Below are 17517 nucleotides of genomic sequence, written 5' to 3' on the forward strand. Positions count from 1 at the left end.
AGAGACATCAGGGCTGGAGATGTGGATTTGGGTATCATCTGCATAGAGGTGGTAGTTGAGGCCACGGGAGCGAATGAGTTCTCCAAGGGAGTGGGTGTAGATGGAGAACAGATGGGGACCCAGAGCTGAACCTTGAGGGACCCCCACAGTTAGGGGGTGGGAGGCAGAGGAGGAACCCACAAAGGAGACTGGGAATGAACGGCCAGAGAGATAAGAGGAGAACCAGGAGAAGACAGAGTCAGTGTGGCCAAGGTTGGGTAATGTTTCCAGGAGAAGGGGGTGGTCCACAGTGTCCACAGTGTCGAAGGCAGCTGAGAAGTTGAGGAGGATTAGAATGGAGTAGAGGCCTTTGGATATGGCAAGAAGGAGATCATTGGTGACTGCGGTAAGAGCACTGTACTAAGCACTGTACTAAGCACTTGGGAGGGTAAAATATAACAGAGTTGGTAGACACCTACCCTACCCACAGTGAGTTTACATGCTAGGGGATTGAATGCCTGAAAGCTGATGACGAGGAGTTTCTGCCCGATAGAGCGATGGATGGGCAGCCATTGGAGGGATGAGAGGAGTGGGGTGATGTGTGCAGAGTGATTTTTTTTTTAGAAAAATGATCTGGACAGCAGAGAGTAGTATGGCCAGGAGAGGGGAGAGGCTGAAGGCAGGGAGGTCGGTGAGGAGGCTGAGGCAGCAGCGGTTGAGATGTGACATGGCAAGTGCCTGGATGGGCACTTCTCCATTTGGAGAAGGGATCTTCCCCATTAGCTTCTTTCCGTCCGTTCCCCCAGCTCCACAGCAGCCACCATCGAGGGACACAGGGACCTCGGTCCCTTTCACCCGCAGCTCAAGTTCACATCCCATATGGGCATCCAATTAAAACCCTCACTGCCCCCTACCCCCTGAATCCCAGAGGCCCGAGAGGCCCCAATCTGTGGATGCAAGATTAGGAAGTTGATCGGCGGGCCCACGTTCGTTATCAGCCCCTCCTGCCCTAGAGTTCAGAGGTCGCCACTCGGCCGGCACTTCTGGGGTTGGCGGGCCGAACCTGGCCTAGAGCAGTCAGGGGTGGGTAAGGCCCTGAAACCCCCAGGGCAGGGCCCGGCCTGGCCCGGCCCGGCCTAGTCTCCCGGGGTCCGGCCCGGCTGTCACTGTTGCTCGGTCCGTCCCCAGGTTGTCCTCCGGGAAGGCGAGCCCCGAGAGCGTCCGCACCCTACGCGCACCCTCCGAGTCCTCCGACGACCAGAGCTGCCCCCCAGGCAAGCCCGTGCTGAGCCCCGGCAAGGAGAAGGAGCTGTCGCTGTACAAGAAGACGAAGCGCGCCATCAGCAGCAAGAAGTATAGCGTGGCCAGGGCCGAGGCGGAGGCCGAAGCCACCACCCCCATCGAGCTCATCAGCCGCGGGCCTGACGGTCGCTTCGTCATGGAGGCCGCAGGCATGGAGCCGGCCCTGAAACCGAGGCGCATCGAGGGCTTCCCCTTCGCCCAGGAGACGGACCGCTACCCCGACTTCCGCCAGTCAGACGAGGAGCCCGACGACCCGCTGGTGCCCGCCTCAGTGGCGGGACTGAGGGGCCAGTTGACCCCGCTGTCCTCCAGCCGGGAGTCTTCCTACCTGCAGCCTCCGGCCTACAGCCCGCGTTTCCAGCCCCGGGCAGCGGAGGGTCGGCTGCCGGCAGCCGCCCCGGGCCCGGGCCCGGGCCCGGCCTCGGCCTCGACCCGGGCCTTCCACACCGCCCACTTCTACCCTGGCTACCTGCTGAGCAGCAGCAGCAGCCCTGGGGAGATCGAGCTGGACCCGCCGCCACCGCCACCGTCGCTGCCACCGCCCTTCTACCTGCCTGAGGCGGGGAGCCCCCTGAGCTCGGCCCTGTCCTCGCCGGCCCTGCCCACTGAGGGCCCCTTCGGCCATGCCACCATCCCCGAGGAAGATGGCGAGAGCGCGTCCAGCAGCCCCCTGCCCCTGACGCAGACGCCCACCGGCGGCCGCTCGCCGGAGCCCTGGGCCCGGGCCGGTTTCGCACTCGGAGGCCTGGAGGCCCCCGCCCTCATGTTACGGCACCAGCTGACCCCCGGGGGCGGGCCCGGGGACCCTGCCGCCGACGGCCAGCCCTGCCTTGCCCGCGGAGGCCCGCCGCCGCCGCCGCCGCCCTCCTCCCTCCACGTGCCCACCGCCTACCCGGGCATCCTGGCCCTGGAGGCCCCCAAGAGCTGGGCGGGCCGGTCCCCCGGCCGGGGTTCGGTGACCACCGCCGCAGCCGCGGCCCGGTGGCCGGACAGATCCCCGGGCGGCCACGGGCAGCTGAGACATACCAGCCAGGGTATGGGCATTCCGGTGTTGCCTTATTCTGAGCGGGCCGAGCCCGGCGGGCACGGCGGCGCGGGCGGCGCGCTGGGCCTGGACACCCGGTGGTTCGAGCCGCGGCCCCGGCCCAGCCCCCGCCCGGCCCGCCGGGCCGAGCCCAGCTTCCACCAGGTGGTCCTCCAGCCCGCACGCCTCTCGCCACTGACCCAGAGCCCGCTGGGCTCCCGCGGCGGCTCGCCCGAGCTGGCCGTCCGGGCCCGGCCGCGCCCGGGCCTCCTGCAGCAGCAGCAGATGCAGCAGCAGCAGCAGCAGCAGCAGCAGCAGCAGATGCAGCAGCAGCAGCAGCAGCAGAGCGACGGGGCCGAGATCGCCCTGCAGCCGCCGGCCGCCGGCAGCTTCTCCCGCAAGTCCAGCCCGTCCACCGGCTCCCCGGCCCCCAGCAGCCGAGGCGGCAGCCCCGGCTACCGGCCCACCATGGCCTTCACCACCCTGGCCACGGGCTACCCCTCCCCGCCGCCCGGGCCGCCGGGAGCGCCGGGGCCCTCGGGGCCCGCCGACCGGCTGGACGTCTTCGGGCCGGCCCCCGCCGCCCCGCGGAGGATGGCCGAGGAGCTCTTCCGTCCGGACCCGCCCCCCACGCCGCCATCTGCTTCAGGGTGAGTGAGCCCCCGCCTCACCCAACCGCCCCGCGCCCCCTCGCCTCACCCTCCCGCCCATCTCCTCTCTCCCTACCCGTCACCCGTCCCCTCACGCCCCCGTCCACCCCGGAGACAGGGCTCCTTCGGAAGTTGCTGCAGGACCTGCTGTCGGGAGAGGAGGGTCCGCCGGGGTCCGGCGGGGGCCTGCGTCCCGGCCAGGAGCGGAGGGGCCCGCCACCCTCTCCCAGGAAGGAGCATTAGCGGGCCCGGCCAGGCACGCCGTCGGCAGAGAACCCTGGGCCGGGACGGGGCCCACTATCCGTGCTGGAGAAGTTTGGCCGGAGGCGGGGGCCGCGGAGCTCCGGGACCTGCCCCTGGCCGGAGGGACGGACGCCCCCTGCGCTCTCCCGGCCCGGGAGCGAGCGGGCCGGCGCGGGAGACGGGGGGTGGATGGACAGGGACGTCCAGGGTCAGATCAGGGCCGCCGTCCGTCCGTCCGTCCGTCTTCCGCCCTCCCCTGGCCCCCGGCTCACTCTTCCCTTGTACTCACGAAGCAGGAGCCTGGAGCGGGACGTCCCTGGAGCGGCGAAGGGGCGGCGGCGGGGGCCGGCGGCACGCCCTCTCCTGCCCCCGGGCCGAGCGAGCGCCGGCCCCCCGGCTCCCGACCCTCGGCCCGTCCGGACGGGCGGCCCGGGCCCCGGGGCCTGGGGCCGGGGAGGCGGTGGCGGGCCCTGAGGCCGGCGGTCCGGCGGGACCCGGCCGCGGGGTCCCCGGCAGCGCAGGACGCCGCGGACAGACAGACAGACAGACAGACAAGTCCCTGCGATCGTCCCGGCCGAAAGAGCGCGCCCTAAACTGTAGCGGCGGCTGGTGGTCCAGGTACCGGCCACTCCCTGGGACCAGCGTCTGCCTCTCTTCCTCCGCTCAGGACCCTTCCTTTCTTCCCTTCCTCCTTCCTTCCTTCCTTTCCTCCTCCTGCCCTCCCCACGCTTTGTCCCCTTCTTCCCCCTCCCTCTCTCCCTCCCTCCCCCCTCTCCCCCTCTCTCCGAATCCTGGTCACTCTCTCTGCCTCTCTCTCTCTCTCTCTCTCTCTCTGTCTCTCACTCACTCCCTGTCTCTTTCTACCTCCTTTTTCCGTCTCCTCCTTCTGATGGGTCTGACGTCCTGGAACAGCCTGCTAGGTCCCCCTAGTCTCTCTCTGTCTCTGTCTCCCTCCCTCTCCCCCCGCCCCCTCTCTCTCTCTGTCCCTCTCTGGTTCCATGCTTTGACCTCTATCCCTGAAGTAGTAGGGCTTTGCAGGGTGCTGGAGAGTTTGTCATCCCTGAAGGCTGGGCTGAACGTAGGTAGGAGAGGGTGGGGGCTGAAGCCCCGCCTCCCCGGGGAGGGAACCTGCGCTGCCCGAACCAACTCCTGGAAAACGCAAGTTTGCCCCACCCCCAACACCCCCCCTCCCCAGGCATCCCTGCTGGTTACTGTCAGCAACAGGAGGAGGGAGCTTGAGGGGCCGAGTGGGCATCCCCCAAGAAGCCAAACCTACAGCAGATCTTAGCGTGGAGCCCCGTGGCCCCGGCCCCGGCCCCAGGCCCAGCCCCCCGGCCCCAAGCCGCCGGCGCCGGTGGACAGCGGACCCTGACTGAGTGTGGCAGCCCTGTCGTCTGTGCGGTCTGCGTGTCCTCATCCGCCGTGTTCCATCTCCTCCCTTTTGTTGGCTTTCTGTCTCTTCCCCCGTCCCCTTGCTCCATCTCCCAGCCCCGTCTGTTGGTTTTCTAGTTCCCCGGGCATCCCGGCCCCCGACAGCTTCCCTCCGCGGGAGGGGGGCGCCCTGTCTGTCCAAGCGCGCGGGGCGGGGGCTCCAGCGGGTGTTGATAACTGCTTTGTTTCTGATTGATCTCAGCTATCTGGGCAGTGTTGTCGAGACAAGCCTCTCCTCAGCTCAATAGGTAAGGGGGCCTCCGGGCCGGGGGCCGGGGGGGGGCCGGTCGAACAGACGGACGGACGGATGGAAGGGCAGACGGACGGGGCTCAGCCCGGGCCATTGCTACTGCCTTCCTTTTTTGGGGGGGTATGGGGGGTGGGGATGAGGGGAAACGCCTGCTGCTCCCCGCTGGCAGGGAGTGGGAAGTGGCGGGGGAGGGTCGGACGGCCTCGCTTCTTTGGCTCTCGCTGGCTTCAGGTCCCTGCTCTGTGCTGGCCTTTCCACCTCCGTGCCCGATGCGGGCTGCGCGGGGGCCGCCAGTTGGCTGCAGCCCTCCCCCCTCCCCCCACCCCCTCCCCGGGACCAGCTCTCCCTCCGCTCCCGATCAGAGCCCTCCCTGGGCCATCCTGGTCTCCACTGGCCAGTCGGTGGGTGCAAAGTGTACCCAGGACCCGGGGCTAAGGCCTACCCTACCTCTGCCTGGAACGTGCCCTCCTGGGAGCCCCCCGCTGCCCCACCACCTCTCAGCTTCCCCAATGATACCCATACCAGCCTACCCTCCCCCTCTTCCAGCTCCTTCCCCTGGGACTCTCGTCCCTCGGCCTTTGCTTTGGCAAGGAGGTGCCCCCCCCCCCCCCCCGCCGATCCCATCCACATCCGGGGAGCCCCAGAGATCTCTGGGTTCTCCCCCTTCCTGCTGCCGAAGCCTCCCTGCCCACGGGCATTCCCGCCTGGGGAAAGCTGTTCCTCATTGGAATGAGAAGACCTCTGAGGTTGCCCCCCCACCCCCTTCAAAGGAGCTCCCAACCTTCTCACTGTCCCCCCAGCAGCCCAGCCTCAGCCTCTTCTCTAGGTGTCCCCACTTTCCCAGCATGGACCTGGACTTTAGGTTCTTCTGCAAGCTTGTCTGCCTCTGCCTGGAGAGCCCCCTTATCTATCCTCTGCCATTCTGGGCCGCTCCCGGGGAGTTGGGGGTGCAGACAGACCCAGAAAGGAGAACTAGAGCACTTGGAACAACATTAAGGTCCCTCTTATATAAAAGAGATTTAAGAATTTTCTGTAGCAAATGAGTAACAAATTGGGTTGGCACATCACCTCAGCACAAGTGAGGTTTCACAGTGGAGCTGAGGGCCTCCTCTGACACCTGCCCCAGCCGGACACACCCCCCAGCCCTGGTTGGAGACCCCTGCTCCAGACCAGGAGAGTGGGCTTCTCCTGGGAGCTGATGGGGCCCAAATGCCCTTAGTGACCATTCTGAACTTTTTGGCCACCTTCTTGGGGAAGAGCTCCAGGGTGTGGAGCTATTTGGGGGCAGCCAGGTGGGCATAAGGCTGAGGGCCTAGCTGAGTCCTTGCTCCTCTCCCAGCTGCCATCAGTGGGTCCAGTGGAGAAGGCCTACTGCCTCCTGGGGACTGGTCCCTGGCCCTCCCAGGCTCTCTGCCAACCCTCACTGTTTCCAGTGGGTGCCCAAGAGTGTCCTTCCCCTTCCTTGGGCAGGGTAGCTGCAGGGGGAGCAGTTCTCTGGGCTGTTCTGAGTGTTAGTCCGGCCAGGGTGGCGGGACAGGGGTGGGGGCTCATCGGCAGGGCTTATGCCAGAGCAAGAGGCCCACTGCCTCTGCCCCCCATCCCCATCATCACACTGTCCCCAGTTCCTAGCATCAAGGTGCCCGCTGCCCCCAGCATCACACTGCCTGTTGCCCCTGGTCTCCGGCATCACACTGCCCTCTGCCCCTGGTCTCTGGCATCATATCACCCGCTGCCCCCAGTCTCCAGCATCCCACTGCCCACTGCTCCCCGGTCCATGGCATTATAATAATGTTAATAATGTTGGTATTTGTTAAGCGCTTACTATGTGCCGAGCACTGTTCTAAGCGCTGGGGTAGACACAGGGGAATCAGGTTGTCCCACGTGGGGCTCACAGTCTTAATCCCCATTTTACAGATGAGGGAACTGAGGCACAGAGAAGTTAAGTGACTTGCCCACAGTCACACAGCTGACAAGTGGCAGAGCTGGGATTCGAACTCACGAGCCCTGACTCCAAAGCCCGTGCTCTTTCCACTGCGCCACGCTGCTTCTCTATGCTACCTGCTTATGCTACTGCTTACTCTCTTATGCTACCTGCTGCCCCTGGTCTCTGGCATCATGTTGCTCCCTGCTCCTGGGCTCTGGCATCACACTTCCCACTGCTCCCGGTCCCCAGCATCACACTGCTTGCTGCCCCGGTCTCTGGCGTCACACAACCCACTGCTCCCAATCGCTAGCGTCACACTGCCCCCTGCTACCGGTCTCTGGCATCACATTGCCTGCTGCCTCCGCTCCCCCGTATCATGCTGCCTGCTGCACTCAGTCTTGCTTCCTGGCATTGTTCTCAGGGGTGCTGCCCAGGTTAGGAGGCCTTGGGGCAGTAGGTGGAGGCTACCAGCCCTTTCTTTCTGAGTTGCAGTGGCTGAGGGGCACTGGACTGCTCCGTCCGGCTGGGTGGCTGGCTGGCTGGGCCTGGCACTGCAGTTTTTAGGGTGGTAGAGAGCAGTTCCGCAGTTAGGACTCTCACTCCGGGTCATGTCTCAGCCATGTGGGTGGGAGAGCCAGCCGCCGCACACCCGGTGATGGATGGTCGAGTGGATGGATGGATGGGTGGATGGATGGATGGGTGGATGGATGGATGGACCTGGGCTCTCACTGCAGATCCGGACTACCGGGAGGCTGAGCTCCATCACTGCCCATGGGCACCGGTGCTGCTGAATGCATCCTCCTTCTTCCCGCTCCCTCTTGTTGATCCCCAGTCACTGCTGTCCTCACCCTCCGGCCCCACCCCACCCACCCGATGAAGAGAATACTGCCATCTCCCTGTGATGATGACCAAATCAGATCCCACAGGGACTGGGGAGTCCCTCCTGGTTCTTGGGCCCAGAGAGTCCCAACAGCAAGCAAGGCCAGGCCTTCCTGCCCCAGAATCAGATCCTGGGGGAAGTAGGAACATCGAGACAGGCAACTGAGCCAACTTTCACCCTCCCTGCTTCTTTCTAGAGACTCATTTTGGGTGCTGGAGCTCCTGGGGACAGTGAAGAGATTCTCTGTTCTGCTGTTTCCACTCTCCTCTGTCTTGCTTAGAAAAGTGTGACGCCTCTAGTGTCTACATGCTCCCTTTCTTTCTTTCTTTCTGTCTGTCTCCGTCTCTCTTCTCTTGCTCTCCCTTCCTCTTTGTCTCTCTCTTTTCCTTTCTTTCTCCCCACTCTTCTTCTCCCGTCTTCTCCCTCCTTTCCCCTCCCCTCTCTCCTTTGTCCTAGGGTGAGGTATGGGGCAAGAGCCAGGTAGCCTTGGAAGAGGGGGCTGGTCCAATGTGCTTCTGGCTTCCCCAACTTCCCCTCCCCAAACCCCACCTCCCCCTCAGCAGTCTGGAGATGGCCTGGTCCCCGGAGAAGGAAAGGAATCAGCTGGCGCTATTGATATTTCTTTACTGGGCTGGGAAGTCCCTTGCCTAGGTCAGGGAGCCAGAGAGTGGTTGGAGAATGGGAGGCTGTTGTGAGAACCCAGGAGACGCCCAGCTTTCCTGGGGCTGGGAGGGGCTAGTGGGCCAGCCAAGGTTCACAGAGGATTGACGTCACAGTCAGAAGAAGCCAGGTGCCACCCGGAAGCCCAGGCCAAGCCCATGGATTGGGCACAGATGGTCCTGTTCCCTGCTCTGACCGCGATGCAGAGATTGGCAAGAACTGACTTAGCCATTAGAATGGGGGATGGGCCGGGACTTCCTGGTTCCTCTGGTTGGGCCTTTCCTTTGAGCAGGAGACATCTCTCAGCCTCAGTGAAGTCAGGATAGCGAGGGTGGCTCGGAAGCTGGTCAGAGAGTTAACAGCTTGTTACCTACTGATGCCTGTGCCCCGGCTGCTGCTCTTTCTGCTGCTGCTGTTGGGGAGATACAAGGGATGGAGACAAGGTGGCATTTGACCTTCCTCTTCTAGTTGGCATCATTGCTTTCTGCACCTTGCAGTCTCTTGGTTGGGGTACTTGGCTACTCTGGTTTGGCCTGGAGATGGGGCATCTGGGCCTGGCCAGAGATTCTGGCTTCTTTACAAGCGCTTATTACAGTGCTCTGCGTATAGTAAGTTCTTGATAACTACCATCGATCAAGAGGGGTCATTGAAAACTTAGGCTTCTTAAGACCCCAGGGCCATCAATCAATCAGTCAATCAATGGTATTTATTAAGCACCTACTGTGTGCAGAGCACTGTACTAGACACTTAAGAGAGTACATTGGAGTTGGCAGACACAATCCCTGCCCACAAAGCACTAATAGTCTACTGGGGCGGGGGGGCGGACACATTAAAATAAATGTGTAAGAAACTTTGTGGACACAGCTGGGTGGAGGTTTGTGTGACCATGTTTTCGTATAATCTGGGAAAGCCCACCTGCCAGGTTCAGTGGTTCCCTGCGGTACCCTAAGCCCACCTCACTGCTGTGCCCCTCGTGGGGACAGAGCTGGTCTTCCTGGAGGGCCCAGGTGTTGAGAGGTTCACAGGAGCCTGGGATAAGGCACATGACCTGAGGCGGAGTGGCCCCTGCCACAACTAGTCACCAAGCTCTAAGTGCTCTTCGGCTTATTCCTCCTCAAAATGGCCAGCATTTGGCCTCTGGAAGTGCCGTTAGCATCTGTTTCTGGACCCAAGGTCCTCTTGTGGTTCTCCTCTGGCCGGGTTGCAGTGCAGGGAGTTGACTGCATCATGTGAGGGCAGAGTGATATTGGCCTCCCAGAAACAGGCAGGTTGGGGAAGGGAGGTGGCACGGCAGGTCCGAAAGAGTCCCTGGGGATCATCTTCTACTGGGATGAGAAGTGTATTCCTGGTGTTGCCAGCTGTCTGCCTTTAAAACTTGTGGATTTGGCAAGCTCTTTCCCTTTGGTGAGGCCATAGGCAAGTACACGCTTGATTCTCCGTGTATAGGAAGGGAGTTTTGTACTCCCCCAAAACTTCCTCTCTGGCTGGTTCCATCATAAAACCCAGAATGACCAAAGGAAAGAGGCAGGCACCAGGTGCTCTGGCATGACTGTGATCAGTAAAGATGAATTAAGCCCACTCAGCCATCAGCACAAGCTCAGAAACTTAAGGGAGGGTGTCTGTCAGTTTAGTGACCTGACTGGGGCAGCCTTCTCTGTCCATCTGGCCTTCCCTTGAGACTGTGCCCATGATAAGTAATCTGGCTCAGATCAGCTGCTTCCCCTGGGGTCACCTTGGGGACAGCAGCCGTCTCCTGGAAGCAGCTGAGCACCCATGGCCATTGAGGAAGGAGTTTGGGGAAGGACATGGATTCTCCATCCGTTCTGTGGGAGGGCCACCTGGTTTAAGGGGCTGTGACCTGTTGTTCCTCTGATGGTGAAGGCTAGATGACTCTCTAACCATTTCCCATGATAGGTCACCTCCGAGAGTACTGACCTCTAATCTGGCTCCCCTGGCTCCTGTACCTCTTTATCTCCTACCCAGTCAGGGACTCCCTAAGATGCGAGTGGGACCCAGTCTGGGTCAGTGAATACCTGTGTCTACTTTTCCTGCCAGTGCACTACGGGCAAGGAGGGCCCTGGTTGAGGCAGGACTCCCTCAGGGAATCCTGGAGGGTCTTTCTTTGAGTACCAAAAGGATCTATTTCAGGATTTTTGGGGCAGCAGTCTCCTGCACCCTTTCTTCAAGCCCCCAACTCTTCCCGAATCCCGTCTCCTCATTCCTCAGCCTACCCTATGGATGGAGGTCCAGCCTAGACCCTGAAGAGAACCCTGAAAAGAGAACCTGGCTCCCATCCCCCAATTTCCAACTGTCTAATGGGTGAGGCAGCCAGATGTATGCAAACATACTATAAGACCTAAAAGTGTCAAATCTACAAAGATACAAAGCAGAGGCATAGGATGTAAAAAAAATGCATATGCACAAGCAGCAGAGATGTGCAGAAGTGCTAAGAAGAAAGGGGACACTGAACCAGTCTAGATCAATCCAATCACTCCATCAGTAGTGCTCACTGACGGCCTACTTTGTGATCAGCACTGTGCTTGAAACAGACGTGATTAATCTGATAAGGCTTTATGGAAGAGGGAGCTTTTGGGTGGAGTTCTGAAGGAGGGGAGGATGGAGGAAGGCATTCCAGGTAAGGGGAATGTCATTAGTTTTGGGTTGATGGCTGGCGAGTCAAGGGAGTCTTTTTGCTCTTGTTGCTGCTGCTGCTTTTACTGCTGCTACTACTGGGGTAAAAGCCAGGATGGGGATGGTTGGGTTTGCTCCGGGAAAGGCACAGGAGCCTCTGATGTACGGTTTCCTGGGGGCGGGGGAGGGAGTGGTGCTTGGAGTTAAATAACGATAATGGTAACAATAATGGCATTTATTAATGACTACATGTCAAGCATTGTTCTAAGTGCTGGGGTAGATACAAGCCAATCAGGTTGGACACAGTCCCTGTCCCTGGGGCTCACACTCTTAATCCCAATTTTACAGGTGAGGTAACTGAGGCACAGAGAAATTAAGTAACTTGCCCATGGTTGCACAGCAGACAGGTGGCCGAGCCGGAATTAGGACCCAGTTCCTTCTATCCACTAGGCAATATTGTTTCTCCAAAAGCTGGAAGGAAGAGAGGATGGCAGACTTTAAGTCCAGACTGACTCCTAACAGTCTAGTTAAGCTAGTTCCATGGATGCATATGTGTTTCAGTGGAGAGAGGGTGGTTTAAAAAGCTGAGGGGAAACCTCTTTTTTGTCCCTTCCTAAGCTGTTGACCTATGACAAACTGCTTCTTGCCCTTCTTCCTTGAGTCCTCTTGGCCCCACTCCTAAGCACATGCCCCAAGGCCTGCCAGCTCTCCACTGCTCTGCCCTCAGTGGAGGGAACGGAGAATTGCTCATCATAACCCTGGGGCATTCAGCTTGCCCAAGGCAATCTCTCCTCACAACCCCATCTTTGCCCCCATCCTGCCACAAGAACCCCAAGTGGAACAGGCACCAAGCGGCTCACATAGCTCAGGCTAGGAGGAGAAAGATACAGGAATAGAGCTTCACATCTAACACTGCCAGGGGGTTCCATCTTCGTCAGCAGCAGCAGCAGAAGAGTCATCGTTGTCATCATCACTGTCATCTGGCATTTTCTGAGTGGGCCCACTGTCCCCAGCCCCAGGATCTGGGCCGAGAGCTTGGCCAGGCTCCTTTGGTTTGGTTAATGAAGGTGTGGATTCAACAGGCTCAAAGGAAAAATTAGTTCTCTTCCCCCTTGAGCCTCGGGATGGGTGGTTGGGAGTTGAGAACTTCCTGATCATTTCATCCCTGCCCTTCTTCTGGAGTCTGACTTCATCTCCCCTCGAGGCCCAGATGACCCCAGAGGAGGGGTCACTCCAGAGCCGCCTCATCTGGCGCAAGGTAGATGGTGAAGGGAGGGGTGGGGTCTTGACGTGGGGTCAGTTTTTGGGGGCTGGGGAAGGGAGTTCTGTAGGCCCATCACCGGATGCTTGGGGGCACCTGACATCTGCTTCAACCTGCCTTTGGCTCTTTCTTTTCAAGGATGTTGTGGAGGGGCTTCCCAGAGCCTCCTGCCTCTCTGACCCTCCCCTCTAACTGCTTCAGAATTGCAGTGGTGAAGGGTTGGTTGGTGCGTAAAAGCTGCTGTTTCCCCTTTCCAGGCCTCCCAGTTCTTCCACAGATTGGTGTCCTGCAAGAGCCCCGTCAGGGATGGAGCTGGAAGAGAGTCAAGGCCACAACTGAATTCCCAGCAACCCCCGGACCTGAAGGACCTGGAATCGGGGAGGAAGAGAGCTGTGTTGTCGACCAGGAGCTGATGAGCACGTCTCACCCTCCCCGGCCAGCTGGGAGCCCAGCTCTGGGGCCTCGCTGCGGGCTGGCTCGTCCAGGGGGAGAGAGGGCATGGGGGTTGACCGGCTCCTGCCTCTCTGTCCTTTACAGAACATGTCCATCTGCATCCGGGAATGCTGCTGCACCTGAGAGGCTCGAAGCTCTGAAATACCAACGGATAAAGAAGCCCAAAAAGTCAACCAAGGGCTCTTCGAAATCTAAAAGACGATCCGGTGAGCTGGAGTTGGGGGCCCCCTGTTCCACAGCGGGTAGCCCTTGGTTGGGGTATGAGGGACCCCGCCTTGCTGGGCTTCTGGCAGGCAGTACCTCTGGGAGAGGCAGGTCCCTTCCCTGTCCCTTCCAAGTCAGCTCCCTGCCTCCTGGGTCTGAGCTTCACTTTGGCCTCTCCTTCTGGGATGGGACCAATCAAACAACAGTCTATATTGAGCACCTACTGTGGGCAAAGCAGTGTCCTCAGCTCTTGGGAGAGGGCAGTAGAGTTGGAAGGCACGGTCCCTATCCTCCAAGAACTTACAATCTAGATGTAGAGAGGAGAAGAGAAGCAGGCACCAAAATAAACTAGTTAGTGAGGCAATCAGTAGGTTTTAAAGATGCCTTGGGGGAGCATAGCGGTGAGTATCCAAGGGCTTAAAAGATGTAAAAGTGCTGAAGTGACAGTTCAGAGAGGAACTAAAGTGGGGAAATGACAGGTTAGTCAGGGAAAGCCTCCTGGAGCAGGTGGGATTTCAGAAGGGACAAAGTCATTTACAGTTTTGAGGAAGAAGAGACTGGTAAAATGGCTATGTGGGAAAGTCAGGGCTTAAATGGTCGGGTATGAAAACTGATAGGTACGAAAGAGTGTCTAGGCAGCTTCTGGGCCTCATCCTCTGCTTCTAAGATGATGCTTGACCTTCCTTTTCCTTGTGGCAACTTCTGATAGAAGTTTTCTGTTTCCCTTGAGGAATGGAACATCTCCTACTGTTCCTCCATTTGAGGAAAAAGTGGAGTTGAGCCTGGACCCCACCATATCCTAAAGGGCCCCCAACCCTTCTCCTGGCCAATCCTCCTGGCTGCCACACTTTTCCTCAATGCCAAAATGGTGGCAGGGATGGACACGGTGGAGCATGTTCTCTGAAGATGATTGTCCTTGCTTTTTTCTCCTTCCTAGACACTGTTAGGGTCCAGCTGAGCTGCAACAGGATGGGAGGGTGGTGCTTCCCCGCCTAATAATGATGATGGTAATAATAATGATAATTATAGTGGCACACTGTTCTGACCACTGGGTGGGGTAGTTCAGTGCAGTTCACCTCGTGCTCATCCTTTCCCTGCTGCAAACATGTTGGGGGCCGTGGGAACATACCCTTCGGTGTGTGTATGCCGACGGCCATTGCCAGGCCTCTGCTTCCTCCTTCCCCCACCACCTGGCCTCTGGACTTTGGCTGGTGAGGACGGGAGAGCCTTAGAGAGCCTAGCAGTGTGGAAGGCAAGCAGAAGCACAACCCCTTCCAAGAGCCTCTTGAAGGACTAGAACATCCTCCCTTTGCAGGTACTGTTGGCAAAAAGCACTTGAGAGGCTGAAGTGGGCCTCCAAAAAACCTTGTGGGGATCTCCAGGAACCTCTTGTCCAGGAGAGCTCTAAGAACAGGTAGGCCAGTGTGGAGTGCTGCCCTACAGGCAGGAGCGGCTCTTTATAAGCCAAAGCTTTGAAAGGACTGAGAGAAACAAAACAAAAGAGAAAACAGTGCCAGACATAGCACATAGCATCACAACACAATAAGGGACGACCATTTTTTGTGCCTATTGTGTGGGTCCCCCCCGCCACCCCGGGCCTTTTCAGCCACATGCTCACTCTGGGTGAGTTTCACTGTCAGTGGTTGTCCCCTTTGAATTAGCGGGACAGGGGAGACCCTTTGGAGTCTGGTGGCTTAAGGGCAGCCTGGTCTAGAAGCAAGGACAGAGCCAGGGGGACCTCTAGCTAAGTCTTCTCTGGTTTTACGCTGAGGCCAATGTCTTTCATCACAGTGTAGGGAGTGGCATGTTGCGGCCATTTTGCTGATAAGGAAACTGAAACCGAGAGAAGTAATGGGATTTGACAAAGCTCTTTCTGCAAGTCGAGTGGGGAGTCTGGCTGAGAAATCAGATCCAAGCCCTCCCCTTAGCCCACTCTGGTGACCTGGCCTATTCCAGTTCGGGCCTGGTTATAAAATTTATCTCACAGTAATTGCCCATACACCTTTTTCTGATTCTGAGTCCGGTTGTACCATGCATCTCACTTCCTGGGCACATAGAAATGGGCTCAATCAATCAATCAATCAGTAATATTTATAGGGTGTTTACTCTGTGCAGAACACTGTGCTAAGTGCTTGGGAAAGTTTGATAGAGTTTGTAGACATGAATCCTGCCTTCAAGGAACTTACACTCTCTCAGGGAAGACAGTCACTAAAGTAAATTACTGGTAGGGAAAAGCAACAGTGTAAAAATATTTACAAAATGGAATGGGGTGTGTGAATATCTAAGTGTTTAGGTGACAGGGAAGTGCTGGGGGTGGGGGGCGGTGGGGAAGAGGGAATAGGGGAAATAGGGTGAGGAAATGAGAGACGATTCAGGGAAGGCCCACTGGAGGAGATGCATTTCAGAAGGGCTTCAAAGATGGAGAGAGCAGTGGTCTATCAGATTTGAAGGGGAGGAAATTCCAAGCAGAAGGGAGGGCGAGAACAAGAGGTGAATGGCAAGAGAGTCCAGAACGAGGACAGAAGAACAAGGAATGGAAAGAGCACAAGGCTGATAGGTGACTTGAATTCTAATCCTGGCTCTTGATTTGGGTCCTAATCCTGACTCTGTCACTTGCCTGCAGGATGACCTTGGGCAAATCATTTAACTTCTCTAGGCCTCAGTTTCCTCATCTGTAAAATGGGATTCAGTACCTGTTCGCCTCTCCCTTAGACTCTGTGCCCTTTGTGGAACAGGAATTATGTCCCACCTGTTTATTTTGTATCTTTCTCTGCACTTAGAACAGTTCTTGGCACAGAGCAGACACTTAGCAAATACTATTATTGTTAGTATTACTATTATTATCATTATTATTATTCTTGTTTACAAGACACAGGGAGCAGGATGGCTTGAGAAGAGCAAAGTGCAGGCTGGTGTAGTTGGAAAGGAATGAGGATAAGTAAGGTGGATAGAGCTGACTGAGGGAATATATCTGTCACCTCTGTAAGAGTGTACTCTCCCAAGCTTAGTACAGTGCTCTGCACACAATAAGTGCTCAATAAATAAGATTAATTGATTGATTGAGGGTCTTGAAGTCAACTGTGAAGAGTTTCTGCTTAATGCAGAGAGGAAGGGGCAACCATCAGAGGTTTTTGAGGAGTGGGAAGATAATAATAATAATGATGGTATTTGTTAAGCACTTACTATGTGCCAGGCACTGTACTAAGCACTGGGGTAGATACAAGCAAATCGATTGGGACACAATCCCTGTACCATGTGGGGCTCACAGCCTCAATCCCCATTTTACAGATGAGATAACTGAGGCACAAAGAACTGAAGTGACTTGACCAAGGTCACATGGCAGACAAGTGGAGGAATCGGGATTAGAACCCATGACCTTCTGATTCCCAGGCCCATGTTCTATCTACTATGCCATGCTGCTTCTCCAGCAGCATGTGCAAATGTGTGCAGAATGATGGTTTAGAATGACATGTCTGTCACCTTCTCCAGATTTGGGCTAGAAGGAGGAAGTAGGAGGAAGAGGCTGGGGAGTTGCCTGAGTTGGAGAGACGAAGGTTTTTCTGGACATGTTCTTGATTCCCAGTTTTCCTCTGCAACTCACCCCCTCATTCCGTCACTCAGCTGTTACTTGCCTAGGGCCAGGAGTGTGGCCTAGTAGAAGGAGCATGAACCTGGGAGTCAGAAGACCTGAGTTCTAATTCTGACTGCCAGTTGTCTGCAGTGTGACCTTGGACAAGACATTTAACTTCTCTGTGCCTCAGTTTCCTCATCCGTAAAATGGGAATTCAGTGTTTGATCTTCCTCTTACTTATACTGTGAGGCCCATGTGGTACAGGGACTATGTGTGACCTGATTAACTTGCATCTACCCAGAGCTTAGAACAGTGATTGATACATAGTAAGCACTTGACAAATATCTTAATAATCATAGTAATGCCAACTGCCAGATCCTGGCAATGGCTCTGTCTGCATCCAGCCTGGTTTATCAGAGTCTTGGGCAGCCTGTGTTTTCGGGTGGAATAAACCAGCGGGGTGGGGAAGGAGGCAGAAAGGTGCGGCCACCTTCGGCCTTCCCAGACGCCACCCTTTCTTCCTCTCCCTAGACGGTTCTGCCTCCCAAGTTCAGCAACTTCCCAACTCTCAGGTCCTGTGGCCCGACGAAGCTGTCTGCCTCCGCAAGAAGAAGCGACAGCCTCGTCCAGACCCCTTCGCCCGCTTCTCGGATCTGTGCCACCGCCAGGTCCCTGAGGACCAGACGGCCATCCTCAACAGCGTAGACCATGATGACTCAGGCCATGCCACCTTGCTGTAACTTAGTGACGACGGGAAAGGTTCTGTCCAGGAGAAAGGAGTGGAGAGAAGGAGAGAGAGGATGTTTGTAAGTGTGTGTGTGTGTATGTTTGTGTGTGTGTGTGCGCGCGCACACATGCGTACAGGGAGGCATGGGATAGGGAGTATAAGACACAGTGTGGGGGTGGGTTTGGAATGGGGAATGGGGACTCAGATGGTGGGGAACCTTCCTCCCCAGGGAAGAGGATTACTTTGGTTCCTCAGCACCAAGGTGGCTGAAATATCCACCTTTGCCCCAGAGATCCTTCCGGTGATCTTTCCTTTGGATTGGGCTCT

The 17517-nt window shown here is 57.6% G+C and overlaps 1 protein-coding gene across 1 annotated transcript in view; it reads left to right on the forward strand.

Annotated features, from left to right (window-relative positions):
* IGSF9B (immunoglobulin superfamily member 9B) overlaps window positions 1-17259 on the forward strand; it is a 70014-nt gene extending 52755 nt beyond the window's left edge. The window contains exons 18-21 of the mRNA XM_029075414.2: window positions 1168-2586; window positions 2653-2955; window positions 12773-12894; window positions 16995-17259. Coding sequence (XP_028931247.1) covers window positions 1168-2586; window positions 2653-2955; window positions 12773-12894; window positions 16995-17203 — 2053 coding nt within the window. The 3' untranslated portion in view covers window positions 17204-17259. The remainder of the gene's footprint in view (window positions 1-1167; window positions 2587-2652; window positions 2956-12772; window positions 12895-16994) is intronic.
* Window positions 17260-17517: the final 258 nt, after the last annotated feature.

The sequence above is a fragment of the Ornithorhynchus anatinus genome, chromosome 11 (genome assembly GCF_004115215.2).
Source record: "Ornithorhynchus anatinus isolate Pmale09 chromosome 11, mOrnAna1.pri.v4, whole genome shotgun sequence".
Lineage (NCBI taxonomy): Eukaryota > Metazoa > Chordata > Mammalia > Monotremata > Ornithorhynchidae > Ornithorhynchus > Ornithorhynchus anatinus.